The 20,199-nt window shown below is 33.6% G+C and overlaps 1 protein-coding gene across 4 annotated transcripts in view; it reads right to left on the minus strand.

The window, feature by feature from the left end:
- EDIL3 (EGF like and discoidin domains 3) overlaps positions 1-20,199 on the minus strand; it is a 610,996-nt gene that overhangs the window by 148,373 nt on the left and 442,424 nt on the right. For all 4 annotated transcript variants that reach the window (XM_039875013.1, XM_039875011.1, XM_039875015.1 and 1 more), the window contains one exon: positions 794-907. In XM_039875013.1, coding sequence (XP_039730947.1) covers positions 794-907 — 114 coding nt within the window. The remainder of the gene's footprint in view (positions 1-793; positions 908-20,199) is intronic.

Genomic DNA, 20,199 nt, shown 5'->3' on the forward strand with positions numbered 1-20,199 from the left:
ATGCTCTAATAGTAGCACGTCGAAGCAGTAGCACTGTTTCTGTAAATGCTCAACAGTTATGCTATATCGTTATTGTTCTCATTAGCAGGTATTTGTGCCCAATTCTGGTCTCATCCCATGGACTGTAATACTGTTACTACCCTTTTCTGGTGTTTTCTTTGTTTGTTTTGGGGAAAGAGGGGTGCTTTGTGCTTCTTTGTAAATACTTCAGGTATATTATTACATTATTGTCCTATCATTTGACCCATAATATCAAGAATGTCTTAGGCTTCCAAGAAGACAAATTGTGTGTAAAATTCTTATTAATGGTAATTCAACATGAATCCTCCTTTACCTCCAAGAAGACAAATTATGTGTAAAATTCTTATTAATGGTGATTCAACATGAATCCTCCTTTGCCTCTACTTTTTATTTGTGATAGAGGCTATCTGGTTAGGGTGTGTTGAATGTATTGTCTGGGCCAGAGTGACCATTGGTGAAAATTTAGGTCATACACATACTAAAAAGCCAAAATGGGATTCAGGAGAGAGATGCACTTGGGTCTCTGAGGAGACATTATTTTCCTTTCAGACCACTGGATGACCACTCTTGTGCCTATCATGCACTGAGATCTACCTTGGAGAACATATGTACATTAATGACATTAAAACAACATATATGAAATGTGCCATTTCAATAAATTATAAGCTCTGGAAGGAAATTACACTGATTTCAGCCCAGATTCCATAATAAATAGAAGCTATGCAAAAAAAGTTACATACACACATACACATACATGTATACAAACACTTACTGTATTGACAATTTCTTCCCATGAATTCACCTGGGCACTCACAGGAATAGTTTGCGACAAGGTCTGTACATATTCCACCATTTTTGCAAGGCTCAGCTTCACATTCATTTATGTCTGAAAAAAAAGGAAAGGACAGAGGAAGAGAGTCATTGATGAAAAAATGATTAGTAATGGAAGATTTTAGGCATTACAAATAAAAGAAAGTCTAAGTAATGCTATTATGTTATGTGTGTGTATATCTTGAGTCAGTAATACAAATGCTGCTTAAAATGAAAAAATTTTTAACAATCAAATTAAATCAAGTACAAATGACACTGAGAATCCAAATGAAAAAACTGCAAAACTAAACCACTGTTCAATCTGAAAATAAATATGAATAGTGTGAGAAAATATTCAGTGTATCCTTAGAATTAAATCAAACAAATTAACCTTGATAGAGGGATGAATTGGTATCACTTACAAGATCTAGAAACCTCCCCTGCAGCAACAACTGCCAATTAACACTGTCTCATTTCATCTTAATTCATTAAAATGCTAACCGACAGAGATGTTTTAGTTTCTAAATAGTTCGCGTTTGATGAATGCGATGAGAAGCAAATTAGAGTTAATAGCTAAAGCTCATTACATGGAAAGTATAATAAATGTAAATGATGATCACTTCCTAATTTCATTCAAGGGTTTCTAAAGTTAGGATGACTAAAGAGACTTACTTTTGATATATCATTATTGTACCTGATGCAAAGTCATATGAAATATAAAACATTCAACAAATTATAATTTCCGTGCTAATTTTGGACAGCAGATAACAAATATGATTTGAAGTGAAAAAAAAAATGACTAATTCAGTCAAATATCAGTCATTGGTATTTACAAATCTTCCCCTCTAAGCACAACACCATGCTGGGTTCTGTGGGAGCTAGCGAAGGGAGGACACAAACTGCTCCCCGTTACTTTCTCTTCCTATTATGTATTCCAATACACTCCCCTCTAGCTTTATTCCCACGATTCTGTTTTTTTTAACCTTCTCACAGACTTAAACTATATTAATTAGGAATTGTCTATTTACATGCCTTTCACGCTTTCACCTAGTCAGGCTGTGAGCTTTACAAATGTAGTGCCTGTCCTACACTGTTCTTTGTACCTCTGCAAAGGCCACACACCTGCTGGAAGACTATAATGCCCAACAAATGTTTCCTAATAATTTCTAACAAAAGATTAGAAATAGTGGTGTAGACAATATAAGATAATATGAACTTTTTTTTTTTTAATTTCAGATGCTTAATGTGCCTTCAGAGGCACTATAATGTATCAAAAGGTATTTCTGAAGTGCATAAAGCAATTTAATCATTAAATTACTCCTCCCCCCACCAAGAAAAAACAGGGGCAAAATACTAGAAAAATCTCTATTTCCTCTTTCTTTTATCATCTTCCTTTAAATAGCATCTCCTCCTGGAAGCAAAGTTGTCAACTTTTGGTCTAAATTTCTTTAGGCAGGTGATGACTTTCTCTGAAAAAGCCATCTTTTGGGGTTTCTGATTGACTGTCACAACTTGAGAGTAGAAATATCTCATGACTGTGTTCTGAAAGAAGCTAAATAATTTGAGTATTTTATAATATCAAATAATAGAATAAAATCAGAATCCGATAGTCTCTAAAAATAGCTGTATGCTATAAAAGGCAATAGACTCCCAAATATTTAACACAAAAACTCTCTGGAAAGAAAGAGAGAGGGAGAGGTTGAGGGAAAGGGAGAGGGAGAGGGAGGAAGGAGAGGAGGAGGAAGAAAAAGGAAGGAAGGAAGAAAAAGAAGGAAGGAAGGGAAGGAAGGAAGGAAAGGAAGGAAGGAAGAAGGAAGGAAGGAAGGGAAGAAATCATTTATTTTCTCATTTGATGTAACATTTAACTATACTCACCACAATTTCACTTATTTTATATTGGACTAACATGCAAATTATTTTTATTAAATTTTGAAAGGGGCACAAAAATCACTGTGTTGTATGTCTGTCTGTATGCATGTATTTGTTTATTTGTTTGTTTGTTTGTTTACTTATTTATGCAAGCTGAATGGAAGGCAATGTCAATGTTTGGCTACTTTGGAACATGCCTAATAATATCTTTCCATTTATCACATCTACTAAAATTTTAATTAAGAATATGTCAATGGCTGATGTTAAATCTTCATGTTTTAGAGAATGCACTGCCTTATTTTGTAAGTTATTATTGATGTCTGAAAACCACACAAAGAAAATATAATAATTTAAGCTTGGACTTGAAGGAAAGGTTTAATTAGGATTAATAAGTACAGGCTGGAGATGTTGGTGTATTTCCAAGCAGGGAACCAGAATGCGTCACAATTTTGTAGAGAAACGTTCATTGTATGGTGGTGTGTTCAGATACATGAATAGCCCAGTCTGTCTGGAGCAGAGAGTGAGAAGAGGAGGGATGGAGCCCAAGTCTGAGGATGTAGATGGGGAGCAGATTATGAAGAATCCTTAGTGTCAGCTGAGGGAATCGACATTTATCTTTTAGCATTGAAGGCCTGGAACCTTCAGAGGAGAGTGCACCCTTGCTCTTTAGAAAGACCTAATAAAGCCATATGTGGGATGGACTTAATAAATAAATAAAAGTAGGCAGGACAGAGACCCACACAAGATTTGATGTATTGGTATAATATATGTTTTAATTCTCAGGTAAGGCGCTCTAAGCATTTTCTCATTTTAAGATTGAACTACCTCATGAGTGAAATCCAGCCCTTGTCTCTTTGAAATGTTAATAGAAGGAAGTTTTCATAGTCTATGACATGAGAATAATCAAGATTTAAAATATATACCATTAAGGACATGCAGGCACTGTTATTCTTAGCTTCCTTATATCTTCCAAGTCTTTACACAATAAATACTATTTAACACATGTGAATGTGAATCTAATTGAGACAAATCAAACTTTAAACTTTCTATCTGTTCATCAGTCCAGATCTACAATGGTCAAAAAAAAAAAAAAAAAGAAATTATAATTAAGAACATCTGATTCTAAAACAAGAGAAAAAAAAAGTTATACCTTTACCCAGAATTTAGCAGGAGGTAGGAGAAACTGGAATTGCATTGCTGAAGTGACAATGCTTTATAGCCATACACAATTTGCGATAAAGAATGGTCTTTTATTGTTTATGCATTTTTCAATTTTTTAACTCAAAGAACTACTTTAAATCTAAATTCATACAAGTATAAGTGTTACATTAAATGAGTTACGTTCTTTAATTTAGTAGTAAATAAATAAAACCTTTCTACCTATGGACCTATCTAGCAACATGTAGGCTCACATAATAGATGCAAATTACAGGGAAGTGGTTATATATTAGTATAATTTAGGAATTCTTTCAGCGGTGAAGGCTATTTGCACTGTGATTAACACTGCAAGCAATCTAAATGGAAACAGACCTCAATTTGAATAAATCATGTTTAATTAAAGACTAGATATAAATGTTCACAGAACATAATGTAATGAAATGAAAATTAAACATCTTTGTGATAAATCACATATATTTCTCTTTGTCACAGATCTAGATATTATCATTTCCAGAAAAAAGTTCACATCTATTCCAAATATACTAAATACACTAGATTATTTTTATAACTAAGGAGAACTCGATATAGCAGTCCCAATATAAAATAGGGATTTCCATACTTGGTCATATTTATAGTTCCTTTATAATAATAATAGTTATCATCTTTTTTGAAGTCTTTGCTTCTATGATTGCCTCATAAGAACTATTTTTTTAAAAAAACAGCCTCATTGAAAATTGGATTTTATAATCAAGATATCCAGCTAAGTCCTGATTCCTCACTCTCAGCACATAAAACTGCTGCCTATTGACTGAGTCTAAGATACAGTATCAAGAGCTTAATCTATATTTCCAGATGTAAACTCAAGACACGCCTTTTGGGGGGGTGGTGAAGGAAGAAGAAAACAAAGACCGGAGAGGAAGTGATGAGAGAGTAGACGAATGGTCACAACAGTATGAATGTCTTTGAACCAAAGAGGTGCTCCACAAGGTTCCCAGGCCCTTTGCTCTGTTGTAATAAGTCACACAGATTTATTCATTGTATATGCATAATTGAGATTGTTTATCTTTATCATTATGTTGCACTTAGCCCATTTTATGCAGATTTGTAAAGGTGTGTTGGTAGTCTACCCTGTCCTGAGTTTTTGCTATCAGAAAGAACTGGTCACAAAGTTACCATTTCTTTTTTTCGTGGGGGAGGGTAGAATATTTAAGATCTACAATATTCAAGTATGTGATACAGTATTATCAGCTATAATCACCATCCTGGACATTAGATTCCCATACTTGTTAATCTTATAACTGGAAGTTTGTACCCTTCGCCTAATAACTTCTTATTCCCCCCACCCACCCTAACCCCTAGTAAGGACCACTCTACTTATTATTTCTCTGAAGCGAGCTGTTTTTAGATTCCAAATATAAGTGAGATTATACCACTTGTCTCTCTCTGTCTGACTTATTTCACTTAGCATAATGCCTTCAAGATCTTATCCAAGTTGTCATAAATAGCAGGATTTTTTGGCTGTTCATCATGGCTGAGTTATATTTCGTGTGTGTGTGTGTGTGTGTGTGTGACATCTCTATCCATTCCTCCACTGGACATTTAGGTTGTTTCCATATCTTGGCTATGGTGAGTAATGATATGGAAAACAGCACATAGGTTTCCCCAAAAATTAAAAATAAAACTACCTTCTGATCCTTTGCATCCCCCAAGAACATCCAGGTCCCATGCCCATGAGCATCAAGAAAGAACATCCATTTCTCAGGTTGATCACTCTCATTTTGATATATTTAAAGGACACCATGATAAAAAACCTTTTTTTTTCTTTGCAAAGACATAATTTCTCAATTTCCTTATGCCTTTCCTTTGGGCTATATTTCTTCCCTGTAACATTGTTATTGACTGTTAATTAGCCAGTAATAACTTATTTTCAAGAGCCTATTATATTTGATCCTTAACAACACATCTTCCTTGGGCTTCCCATTAGCTATTAAATATTCTCCAAACTGCCTGTGAGTGATTGCCTTTTAAAATCCGACCTTTTATTTTTGTTCTTATCTAAAGCCTGTGGTTTTTCAATTTCTTTTCTAAGACTGAACAAATTATGATGAATTTCTAGGAGTTCATTTATCCCACTCAGATACTGAATTTAATTGTGTCATAAGCAGAAAGAAGTATCTACAGGATTTCCCAGTCATTTCTGAGACCAGTTCAGTATTTTTTTAATCACTTGTGCTTGAAATCCATTTTGATTTGGCATTCTGCTATATTACTAGTAATTCATTTTAAAATGGTAAATTAAAATCAATATTTTTCAATCAGAGTATATCATACACAAACTTTTTATAATAAATTACTGATAATCTTTACTTACCAAGAACAATAGCATTAAAAAACCCAAATCCAAGAGGTTTTTACTCATGTCCACTTCCTAACAGAGATCATACTCTCTGCACATCTCTATCCTAGCATCCTAACATTTATTTTGAGATGTCAATTTAAATATAAAAACCTTTTGAGACTGAGAATTGAGATACATTCCAATTCTCTAGGATGTTTCCATATAAAACTATTCCTGTAAGGCTTTATTTGCCTTTATCATATATTTAGTCATTAAGATAAGATTGTTATTCTGGGGTACTTATAAAGCCAAAACAGGGGAGACAGAAGAAGAGTTGGGAGAGAGGTAATCAGGAGAATGCTTTAACTCAAATATTTGAGGTCTTGAAAAATCCATAAATAAAAGCTACATGAAAACAGACAGTGAAGCCAAAAAGAACTAATAACTCTGGTGAAAATTTTCACCCAAAACAAACCATCTCAAAGGACATTACCTCGGGGACATGCAGTATAGCAACTTGGCTTGCATTAAATATTTGTTCATCGGTAAGAACGAATTGGGAATATTAGAGACCTGGGAAATCATCAACTGTAAAATAGCAGTGAGTTCCTTGATTGAGGCAAGTATCCCAGTCAACTTCTAAATTGGCTCTATTAAGGAAGATGGAGTTAGAACAATGCTCCTTTCGAAAGTTAGAACTTTTAAAATATATCAATAACCTACAGGAACAAAAATTGATTCACTTGAAATATGGTATTAGGTTAGAGCTCTATGAATACCCTGAACCACCAGAAAGATAAACATGTGGATCCTAAAGCAAATTAAGTCTGAAACTTTGCTGGAGGCAAAAAATGACAAAGCTGTCTTACTTACAGGCACATTATGCGAAGGCAGAGCTCTTTAAAAAAAAACCGACAATGCTGGTAAAAATAGAAGGCAGCAGGAAAAGAGGAAGACCAAGTATGAGATGGATTGACTCCATGTAAGAAGTCATAAGCATGAGTCTACAAGATCTAAGAGGGGCTGCTGAGGACAGAAAATTGTGAACATAACCCATTTATAGTGTCACCTGGAGTTGGAGCCGATTCAATTGCAAGTAACAAGGATGCAAAGGCCAGAGATTCTGACCTAAATGGACTTGGGTGGAGGGAATGCAGTGATATTGTTTATTTAGAAATCCAGGTGACTCTCAGTGTAACTAGGGTTGGTGAACACTGAGTAGAACCTCTGCACATAGAGTCCATCTATCCAGTCAGCAAGTCAGCAGGCCATCCATCCATCCATCCTTCCATCCACCTATCCATCTTTATTCTGTGCTAGGTACTAAGAATGCAAAGATTAATGTATCATGATCCTTTTCTTTTCTCAAAGCTCTTATGGCACAGTAAATAAACAAGGAATAATCAGAGTGCAAAGTGAAAAGAGCTCTAATAAGAGAATGAACGCACGGTTTTCCAGAGGAACTCCAAGTATCAATAAACTAAAACAGTCTAGCAGGCTACAGAATGTTGAGTTTTAGAGGAGGGGCCTAGCAGACTGGGGGAAATCCTTTTGAGTTATCTAAAATTACAAATAATTTGCTCTATAAAGTAATTTTTTGAAATAACATACATCTCATTATTCTGCAGAACTGAGAATGACTCATTGTCCCATAATTCTTTGCTCTAAATATATAAGTCATAAATTTTCTGGTTTCCTACTTTTACTATGGTATGTATCATTTACGTATTTTTGCATATTCATAATGCTTTATTCAAAATTAACCATTCTGTCAACTGCATGTTAAATTAGTTCACCTCTCTCTATTTTTAATGGTCAATATTAATGATGAACTATTTTGGATTTTTTCTATATTGAGTCATCAGAAACCCATAACTAATTAAATGAGGTGGGATTCACATTCATGTGGGAAGCATACCTATAATTCGTATGGTTGCCTTCACTCATTCACTCACTAATTAAATTTTTGATGAGCAACTTCTATGAATCAGGCTCTAAAATATGTGATTGAATACATCAGTGAAGAAGGATAGTTCCTGTTTTAAGAGATCTCTCCTTCTACAATTCTACTGAGGAGAGAGATAATTATAATAAAATATAGTGAAGTATGTTCCATATATCATTATGTACAAAATGTACTGTGATCATAGGAGAGGCGGTGGCTTTGCCTAGAGGAGATGTGGAAGATTACTTATAGAAGGTAAATTCAATTGGTACTGAAAGGATTAGCAAGAGTTTTTTAGATGTGTTAAAGTGAGAAGGAACATAAAAGAACACTATGTTTTCTGAGAGACTTGAGCACTTTTAAATGTCTGGATTCTCACAGAGATTATGTGTGTGGAAGTACTAGAGATGGTGGTTACTAGGTCGTCTGGGACCAGACTTTTATGGCCTTATAAATCAAGTTAAGGAGTTTAAACTTTATTCTTTGGGTACTGGGAAGTTAATAGAAAATTCAAAGAAGTGTGAAAGGGAGCATGGAATTGAATAGATCTGCGTTTTAGAAAGCTCATTTACATACTCTAGAATTTCATTACTGTTAACATTTTGGAAAAATAATTCCAAAAATCAGAAGAAAAATTTATGTTTTAGACCATAACACTCAGACCATATAACATGATGGCTACAGCCATGTACTTATATAAATTTAGCTTGGTTTGAAATGCAAAAAGACTTCCTAATATTCAGGGTTGTCATATTTAGCAAGTAAAATTACATAGTGCCCATGAAATATTTAGCTATACTAATACAAGAAATAGTTCATCTGAAATTCATATTTACCTGAACATCCTGTATTTTATCTGGGAATTCTACTTGAATTGTCAACTAGAATATCATTTCTCCATATTTTCTTTCTTGCCTTTTATATAAACATTTTAATTTTCAGCATATGGTCATGCTTTTCATTTATTTTCAGCAGACCCCAAGGAAAATATCTACAGTGAAAATCATTACTGACATACGAGTGCTCCTCAGGCTTTTGCTCAAACTAAAATTCATTGTTTGCATTCTGCAAATTGGTTCATAATTTTTAGAGTTTTCTTTTATGTAAACTTCAGTAATACAAGTTTGGACAAACAGCACTTCAGGAAGATAACTGATGACAACAATTAGCACGTCCACCCATCTGTAGATTAGTTACTTTGTGCCAAACCTTTTTCTAAGCATTTTATATATAATATCTCACCCTCTGAGATAGTTACCGTTATCATAACTGTTTACAGATGAGAAAATCCAGACGTTGAAAATGTAAAAAATTTGCCCAGAGTCACACAGGTGGTAAAATGAAATTAAAACCCAGATAATTTTTCTCAAAAATCTATGCTATTCACCAGTAGACTTTACTACCACCATTGTGAAATATTAATACTCCTTCTTCACCTACATTTCATACTTGCCTTCAAGGTATGACTCCACGTGCTGAGGAGAGCAGATATGTGATAATACATGGCCCTAATCTCAAAATATTTATAATGTTCTAGAAATATTAGCAAAGCTGCTCTAGCACAAAGACTCTAGTCCTAAAATCTCAGTTTGAAACACTCCTTTCCTTTACTCCACTTAGTAATTTTTCTCAAAACCTTAAGTGTTTTGGGCTTAATCAGTATCTGTTCTTCTTTTATTCCTAAAATCTACAACTTCTTGTCTTTAAAAATAAATTTCTTTGCCTTTTATAGTCTTATATACATACCTATTAGCTTTACATTCAGATGAAAGAGATACATTTGTTTTTGTTTCTTTCTTTATAGAGGGTATGGATATATTTTATATCTATACAAATGAAATTTATATGTTCCAGTGGTGACGATCCACATTATTTTAAAATCTTTATTTGAAAGACAGCATACATACAAAAGCACACAAAACGATAAAGATAAATACATTATCATTAAAAGACAAGCTGTGTAACAACCAAGGTCAAACACAAAAACACTGCCAGCACTCCAAAAGCCTTCGTGTGCCCCTTCTATTCACAGCATCCCTTCTGGCCTCACCAAGGTAACTGATCTCCTGCTCACAGTGGCAATCACAGCCTCACTCTTTGCATGGTTTATTAGAGTTATTACCTAAATATGCTTTCCTAAACAGTATCATTTATTGTTGCTTATGTTTGGACTTTATAAAAAAAAACAATAAGTCAGTATATGCTCTGTTGTTTGTGGCTTCATTCACAATGTTGTTGCAGGTGGCTGCAGTGAATTCATTTTCACTGCTTTATAATATTTCACGGTAAAATATACCATAGTGCATTTTTCATTTCTACTGTTTTTAAAAAAATATGCTGATGTTTTGAGGTTTGTTACTTCTCTTTTATGGTGAGAGGTAACTGTCATATGTAGAGGATAGGATAATAATCTTAGTATTATCACAGTTTTTTACAGGAAAAATATTTTTATTTCTAAATAAAAAGTAATTCTTGTTTTGCAAAGATTAGTAAAGTTTGATCTCTAAAGAATACAAATTACTCTTTGACTTGTAAACTGCATATTTTTTATTCTGTTATTGTACTGGTCAAATTATTAGATTAGAAATGTGAAATTTGTGCCATGAGTTAAAGAGAAGAAGCAAATATCAGCCCCACGATGTTGAAACTTCTTGTGAATTAAGTATATAGATTGGGCAGATTTAGAGGAATTATCTTAGCAGATATAGCTAAAATAAAACTTTTCCTGTGGAAGGTCCAAAACTAAAATTTACAATTTAGGTTTTTCTACCTATATATTCTTTCTCTAGATAAATGTACAAATATACCAAACTATAAAATTTTGCATTCAATTTTAAGGCAGTTAAGACCCCCTGAACCCTGCCTGGGTCACTTCCTATTGTTAATGGCATTTGTGTTGTTGCTGAAAATAAAAGCATCAGTGGGCATGTTTGTACATGTCTTGATGCATAAGTATATTAAACTTTTCTGGGTATACGTAGGAGTAAAATGGCTGAGTCATTTATATATTTAGTAGATAATGTCAAAATGGTTTTTAAGGTGGTTATCAATGTACATACTATCAGCAACTTAATTCATAATATTTTTGAAGCTGCAAACTACATGAAATGTAGGTAATCACTTATTTTACTTCATATATAAGTTATAAGTAGAAGGGCTTAACACCAGTATGTCTTTTTAAGATACACTTTTACCAAGAGAGGTATATAAAGGAATAAATAAAAATTTTCAATTAACCAGGTTGAATTATTTTTCTCTTCAATGACCATGACTTAAAAAAAAATAGACAGTAACTTATACTAAAAATAATGTACCATTGAAAGCATGTAAGCAATGTCACATCTAAACAGGCACTGACACATAGTTAAACTCTATATATGCTGAGAAGTAATTTAACTTAATTTTAAAATTAATTTCTTAAAAATAACTCTATAAATTAATTCTCACCTTTAAATACAGGTAGACTCGCATGATAAAATAAGAATACTTTCTGCTACTACATTTCAATATCTTTGAAATTTTATATTATAAGCATAATTAAAATTGATGCCCCCAAATCATGTGAGGATTAAATGAGGTAATTTATTGGAAAAAATTCTTTGTAAACACTAAGAACCATAAAAAAATTATCTACATTATAGTAATGTGGGTTAATCCATATTCATACTATTCTGTAAAAGGTTTCTTGGTTATGATGCTGGATAAAAATGTAGGTAAATTTTTAATGAGACTTCTGTACACAGGTATTTTTACTTTTGGGATTATCATCAGAGTAAATAAATGAGTAGGATTTTCATAAATATTCTACAGACAAGCAACTTTGCCTTGGTGAAGCATGAAAGACAGTATTTATCCCTATAATTGTAAAGCCAGTGGAAATTTTGAACCACTGAATAGGGTAATATTTTCGTTCCAAAATAGTGACATTTACTATTTTTTTAAAAAAACCTAGAGCATCAAATTTCTATACATTTTGGCTGACAAATCACTGAGATGTAGTGTTGATAGACATAAATTATAGCTGGTATATAGAGAGAGCACTCCTTTTTAAATTTATAGGTATTTCAGTTCCCATTAAGGTAAAAGAGCTGGGTGGCTAGATTTCCTTCAATTCCAGAATCTCATCTACATAATTATAGGAGTTTTCCTGGATTCCTGGCAGAGCTGGAAGCAGCAAAACATCTGCCACACTCAAGGCCACCATGGAAGAATCTGCTTCAAGCAAAGAACTCAGTACTTAGTGCCAAAAAAGTGCTGCCTACATGTCATTACTTTCTATATTTTATTTTCTTTCCCATATTTATTGTTAAGTACACCAAATCAGCATATTTTCTTCATTAAAAGTGATAACATTGGGATTCAAGAGAACTTCTGCTACTGCTTCTTGCCAAGACACAGTAACGGGGACCAGATTTGCCCTCCTGCCCAAAATATCCAAGTAAGTAAAAGAGACAAAACATATGGGACAACAGTGTTCAAAACGCAAGCTTTAGGAAAGGAAAATAATACACCAGGTAGGCACTACAATTGCCCATGTGTACTGTCTTAGGAGGGATTCTAGGCCGCAACACAGAGAGGAAGAATCCAGGTAGAGTCTAGAAAACTCTCTGATTGAAGAGAGCTGAGAGGAGAGGGTCACACAGAGGCAGCCCATGAGAATCAGCAGAGCCTATCCTGAACGCTGAAGTGCCTGCCCCCTCAGGTATTTAGTAGATAAGAGTATGGATCAGCTCAGGCAAGTGAGGAAACTACTCGAGAAAGAACCATCTAAATGGACTAGAGGGAACAATACTTGGAGATTACATCAAGGCAGGAAAAATAAAAGTTCCCTTCAGTTAAACTGGAAAATAAACTAATTCATGGGACATTGGGCAGAGGATTCAGAAAGGCCTTGTCTAAATAGTGGGAAATAACTAGTACTGGACTGAACACCTCATTGGTTCCTCCTGACAATCTTACAAGCTAGACCCAGAAGGATCAAACTGTTTCCAAGTAACTTAACTATGTACAAGAACTAAGCTCAAAATGACATATAGAACTACAAAGTATCTAGCACTCAACAAAGTAAAATTCATGCCTAGAATCCAGTCGTGATTAATAGGTGTGCAAAAAAGCAAGAAACAAACCACATATTAGATTTAGCATACAAGCATATTAAAATGGTTATTATAACTGTATTTCATATATTGAAAATTTTAAGTAGAGGCAAGGAAAATACAAAAAGAGACTCAAATTGAACTTTCAGAGATAAAAACTAACATAAAAATAATGGGCATTAGAGAAGGCGAGGAAAAGGAGCAGGGACTAGAAAGCATTTTCAGACAAATAGTGGATGAGAATTTCCCAAATCTAAGGAATGAGCTGGAGCTTGGAATTCAAGAAGTCAATAAAACACCCAATTATCTCAACCCAAAAAGGCCTTCACTGAGACACACTGTATTAAGGTTATAAAAATTCAGTGACAAAGACAAAATTCTCAGGGCAGCCAGGGTAAAGAAGACGGTATCATATAAAGGAAAACCATTAGATTATCATTGGACTTCTCAGTGCAAACCTTACAAGCCAGAAAGAAACGGAATCAAATATTTAAACTATTAAGTGAAAGGAACTACCAACCTAGAATAATGTACCCAGCTAAACTCTCCTTTAGATATGAAGGAGAAATTAAGACTTTTCCAGACATACAAAAAATTGAGGGAATTCTCCACTACAAGGCCTGTACTACAGGAAGTGGAGGAGTACAATCCTTACTAAGAACAGGGCGTTATAAGCTTAAATAATAAGAGAATTGCTATAGCAAGATAGTAATGAACATTCAGCATACATAGAGACAAACTGAGATAACAATGACTGAAAAGAGGAGGATTCAAAGATCCAAATTCACAAAGGGAAAAGGAAATAAGGCATACGCAGAAGAAAATGGATGATTGTATGTATATAACTATCCTTTATATATTCGTAATGATAACCATACACTAAAGATTCAGAACTGAAGTATATAACATAAAACAAGAAGAACCAGAGGCAAAAACCACAAAAGCCGACAAAAATAAAGAAAACAGAAACACAAGGACAAGGAATCAATGGAAACACTGAGCTACCAGAAAGCAAAAGATAAAATGGCTATAAGAAGACCTCATATTTTGATAATCACCATAAATATAAATGGACTGAACTCACCAATAAAAAGGCTGAGAGTTGCAGAATGGATCAAAAAAGAAAACCCAACCATATGTTGCCTCCAAGAGATACATCTCAGCTTCAAAGACAAATATAGACTCAAAGTGAAAGGGTGAAAAATGATATTTCAAGCAAATGGCATTCAGAGAAAAGCAGGAGTAATATAGCAGTACTAATATTGGACAAAATAGACTTCAAAATAAAAAAAGTAGAGGAAGATACCAAGGGATACTTCATAATGATAAAGAGAATTTATGCACCAAGAAGACATAACTCTTATTAATATCTAGGGAGCCCCAAAATAGGTAAAGCAATTACTAACAGAAATAAAGGGAGAAACAGACCAAAACACTATCATAGTAGGGGACCTCAATACCCCACTGTTAGATATGGGCAGATCATCCAAACAGAAAATCAATAAGGAAATAACACCCTTAAATGACACATTAGACCAACTGGACATAATTGACATTTACAGAGCCTTCCATTCCAAAACAACTGCTTATACATTCTTCTCTAGTACACATGGAACACTCTCAAGAATCAACCGCATACTGGGACACGGAAATAACCTCAACAAATATAAGAGGGTTGAAATCATGCCAACCATATTCTCTGATCATAATGCTTTGAAACTAGAGATCAACTTCAAAAAGAGAGCCGGAAGAACCACAAATACATACAGATTAAACAACATGCTACTGAAGGATAACTGGGTCAGGGAAGAAATAAAAAGAGAGATCAAGAGATACATAGAAATGAATGATAATGATAGTACAACATATCAAAACTTTTGGGACATGGCAAAAGCAGTCATAAGAGGAAAGTTCATATCATTACAGGCATATCTCCAAAAACAAGAACGAGCCCAAATAAATAACCTAAGCCTTCATCTTAAAAAACTAGAAAAGTAAGAGTAATTGAGGCCTAAAGTCAGAAGAAGGAAAGAAATCGTCAAAATTAGAGCAGAAATAAATGAAATTGAAAACAAACAAACAAACAAAAAAAACAATAGAAAAAAATAAATACAACAAGAAGGTGGTTCTTTGATAAGGTTAAGAAAATAGACAACTCCCTGGCTAGAATCACTAAAGAAAAAAGAGAAAGGACACAAATAATCAAAATCAGGATGAAAGAGGGGAAATTACGACTGATTGTAGAAATACAAAAGATCATAAAAGAACACTATGAATAAGATATAACATCAAATTTAATAACCTAGAAGAAATGGATCAGTACTTAGAAAAATACAACCTTCCTAGATTGAATCAAGAAGAACTGGAAAATCTAAATAGACCGTTCAGCAGTATGGAAATTGAAACAATCATAAAAACCTACCAAAAAGTAGAAGTCCAGGACCAGATGGCTTCACCAGTGAATTCTACCAAACATTCAAAGATGACTTAATACCTATTCTCCTCAAACTCTTCCAGAATATTGAAGAGGAGGCAATACTTCCCAACTCATTTTAGGAGGCCAATATTACTCTGATATCAAAACCTGGTAAGGATAACACAGAAAAGAAAACTACAGACCAATATCTCTCAAGAACACAAAAGCGAAATCCTAAATAAGATACTAGTGAACTGAATACAGCAACATATTAAAAAGATTATACACCACAATCAAGTGGGCTTCATCCCAGGGACACAAGGATGGTTCAATGTTCACAAATCGATTAATGTGATCCACTGAATAAACAAATTAAAAAATAAGAATCATATGATTGATATAGATGCACAAAAAGCCTTCGACAAGATACAGCATCCATTTATGATCAAAACACTTAACAAAATCTGTATAGAAGGAAAGTATCTTAACATAATAAATGTCATCTATGAAAACCCTCAACCAACATTATTTAATCATGAAAAACTAAAAATCTTCCCTCTAAGATCAGGAAGAAGGCAAAACTGTCCACTATCACCACTATTATTCAACATAACATTGCAGGTCCTAGCAAGTGCAATTAGTCAAGAGAAAGATATAAAAGGCATCCAAATAGGAAATGAAGAAGTCAAACTGTCACTATTTGTGGATGACATGATTCTCTATATAGAAAACCCTAAAGACTCCACAAGAACACTATTAGAAACAATAAACAAATACAGTAAAGTCTCTGGATACAAAACCAATGTTCAAAAATCCATAGCGTTCTTATACTCTAATAATAAAATATCTAGGAATAAATTTAATGAAACATATGAAGGACCATTATAATGAAAACTACAAGACGCTATTGAAAGAAATTGAAGAAGATACAAAGAAATGGAAAGATATTCCATATTCTTGGATTGGAAGAATCAACATAGTTAAAATGACTATATTACCTAAACCATTATACAGATATAATGCAATCCCTATCAAAATTCCATCAGCATTTTTTAAAGAAATAGAACAAAAAATCATCAGATTTGTTTGGAAGTACAAAAGACTCTGAATTGTCAAAGCCATCCTGAGAAAAAAGAACGAGGCTGGAAGCATCACTCTGCCTGACTTCAAATTATACTACAAAGCTACAGTAATCAAAACGACATGTTATTGGCAGGTAAACAGACATACGGACCAGTGGAACAGAATCGAGAGTCCAGAAGTAAACCCATATTTATATGGGCAAATAATTTTCAACAAAAAAGCCAAAAACATATGGTGGAGAAAGGAAAGCCTCTTCAATAAATGGTGCTGGGAAAATTGGAAGGCCACTTGCAAAAGAATGAAACTAGACTGTTGTCTACTACACATCAAAATTAACTCAGAATGGATTAAGGACCTGAATATAAGACCAGAATCAAAAAAATGCATAGAAGAAAACATAGGAACTAAACTCAAGAACCTTGAACTTAAAGAATATTTTATGAATTTGACCTCAAAGGCAAGGGAAGTAAAATAAAAAAATAAATGAACGGAACTACATCAAACTAAAAATCTTCTGCTCAGCAAAAGAAATCATTGACAAGGTAAAGAGACAACCATCCGAATGGGAATATATATTTGCAAGCAATGCCTCCGATAAGAGCCTAATATTCAAAATAAACAAAGAACTCATACAACTCAATAACGACAACAAAAAAGTGAACGGTCCAATCAAAAAATGGGCAAAGGACCTGAACAGACACTTCTCCCCAGAGGGCATACAAATGGCCAACAAATATATGAAAAGATGCTCAACATTGCTAACTATTAGGGAAATGCAAATCAAAACCACAATGAAATACCATATCACACCTGTTAGAATAGCTATAATCAACAGAACAAGTAATAACAAATGTTGGAGAGGATGTGGAGAAAAAGGAACCCTCACACACTGCTGGTGGGACTGCAGATTGGTACAGCCACTACGGAAAACCGTATGGAGGTTCCTCAAAAAAACTAAGAATTGATCTACCATATGATCCAGCAATCCCTCAACTGGGTATTTACCTCAAAGACATGAAAACCCATATCCAAAAAGATATTTGCAAACCGATTTTCATAGCAGCATTATTCACAGTGGCCATGGAAGCAACTGAAGTGTCCTACGATAGATGATTGACTAAAAAAGCTGTGGTACATATACACAATGGAATATTATTCAGCCAGAAGAAGAGATGTAATACTGCCATTTGCGACAACATGGATGGACCTCGAGATAATCATGCTAAGCGAAATAAGCCAGACTGAGAACGTTGAAAATCACATGATATCGCTTATATGTGGAATATAAACCTAAAAGCAACAAATGAACAGGACAAACAGAGACTCAGGAACATGGACTACAGACTAGTGGTTACCAGGGAATAGGGGGTGGGAGAGGAGCGGGGGAGGTAGTGGGGTAAAGGGGTCAAATATAGCGGGGTAGGGGTATGGTGAAGTGGGTAAAGGGTATCAAATATATGGTAGCTGAAGGAGACTGAACTCTGGGTGGTAATCACACAATAGAATATATAGATGTCAAATTATAATGTACATTTGAAAATTAATATAATCATAATAACCGATGTTACCCCAATAAACAAAAAAAATTAAAAAATAATAAAAAATTAAAATAATACTTAATGAGATGAAAATAAATGATTCAAAAAAATTAAGCAAAAGATTTGAACAGACACCACAAAAGAATATATATATTTGTAATATGACAAATAAACATATGAAAAAATGTTTGACATAATTTATCATTGGAGAACTGCAAATTAAAGCATAAACGATATCATTATACAACTATTACAATGGCTAAGATTAAAAAAGATTGACCATATTAAGTGTTGGTGAAAATGTGGATATATTAATCTCTCATACACTGTTGACTGGAATGTAAAATAATATAATCAGTTCAGAAAATAGTTTGACGGTTTCTCAAATACTTAAAAGTACATCTATCTTATCATCTAGCCATTCAAATTCTAGATATTTACACAAGAGAAATGAAGCTTATATCCATACAAAGACTTGTATGAGTGTACAGTTTTCTTCATAATAGCCAAAAACTGGAAACAACTCAATTATTCATCAATCAGTGAATGGATAAATAAATTGTGCTATTGAGTACTACTCCACGTAAAAAACAATAAACTGTTGATACAAGCAACGACATGAAGGGATCTCAAAATAATTATGCTGAGTGAAAGTAACCAGACAAAACAAGATCATATTTTCTGATTCTATTTATTTAAATTTCTAGAAATGCAAACAAATCTATAGAGACAGAAAACAGACCAATGGTTGTCTGGAATAAGGTTGGCAAACAGATGAGAAGGATTACAATGGGAGTAGGAAGAAACTTCTGTGGGTGATGGAAACGTTCAGTATTTTGATCAAAACGATGGTTTCATAGGTGCATGCATATATCAAAATGTATCACATTATACATTTTAAATATGTGTATTTTATTATGTGGTAATTATATCTCAGCAAAGATGTTGAAGAAAGTGATAGCATCAATGTCCTTTTTATAACCCACTTATTTATCAGCTGTGAATTTATAACTACACACACACACACACTCACGCACACTGCAGTACAACAGGCCCACAAAATTAATCAGGAACATTAAGGCTTCTCAGATTTACATCAGAGTGTGTTTTTTTGTTAAATACTTAAACATCAAAGTGAAAACCAGGCAGCTCAAATGAAATGAAGCAGGCCTTATTGGAAAGACTGAGTAGTTTAATAAAACATACTAATAGAAGGAACTGTACTCATAAAAATGACAAAAATACTAATTTCTTCACGGTAGTTCACCTCCTGCTTTGCAGGTTATTTTCATCACTCAAGAAAGGCTTTGAAGGAAGCCTTAAATGAAGATGAATGGGAAAAAAAGTAACATAACTGCAAGATTTTCTATTGCTCATATATTTTTGGTTTCAGATTGGATTTATTTCTGATACGGTTGACTATAAGAAATCTGAAGATTATTAAACTATAACTGAGGTTACTCATACCTTCCCTAATAGTTCTTATTTCCCAGAAATTTTTCTGAGGCTCATAAAGAATATTGATGTTTATGTTTCCTGAACTCACAGCATCTATTTAAGTGACTGTAATTTTCATATAGGAATAATAAAATAATTGTCTCTCATTCTCTTTACTCTTACATAAAAGGTATGACTTTAAATACCTACATTTTAAAGGAGAGTTTTATTATTAATTTTTTAAAATATATGCTAAGATTGAAATTTTGATTCCATAATTATTTACCATGTAATTTCACATTGTAAAGTAAGCCTTAAGGGCAACAATTTCCATCATCTCCAATGAACCTGATTAAAATATTTGGCTATTTCCATAACAAGAGCTTTAACAAATGGTCCTATCCAGTCAGAGAGGAATAGGTTGGATTAGAAACTACATTGCTGTGTTACACTATTATAAGGTTAATGTAGAAAAAATTAGTTCCTTT

This window comes from Pteropus medius, unplaced genomic scaffold, assembly GCF_902729225.1.
Source record: "Pteropus medius unplaced genomic scaffold, Ma_sr-lr_union100, whole genome shotgun sequence".
Classification (NCBI taxonomy): Eukaryota; Metazoa; Chordata; class Mammalia; order Chiroptera; family Pteropodidae; genus Pteropus; species Pteropus medius.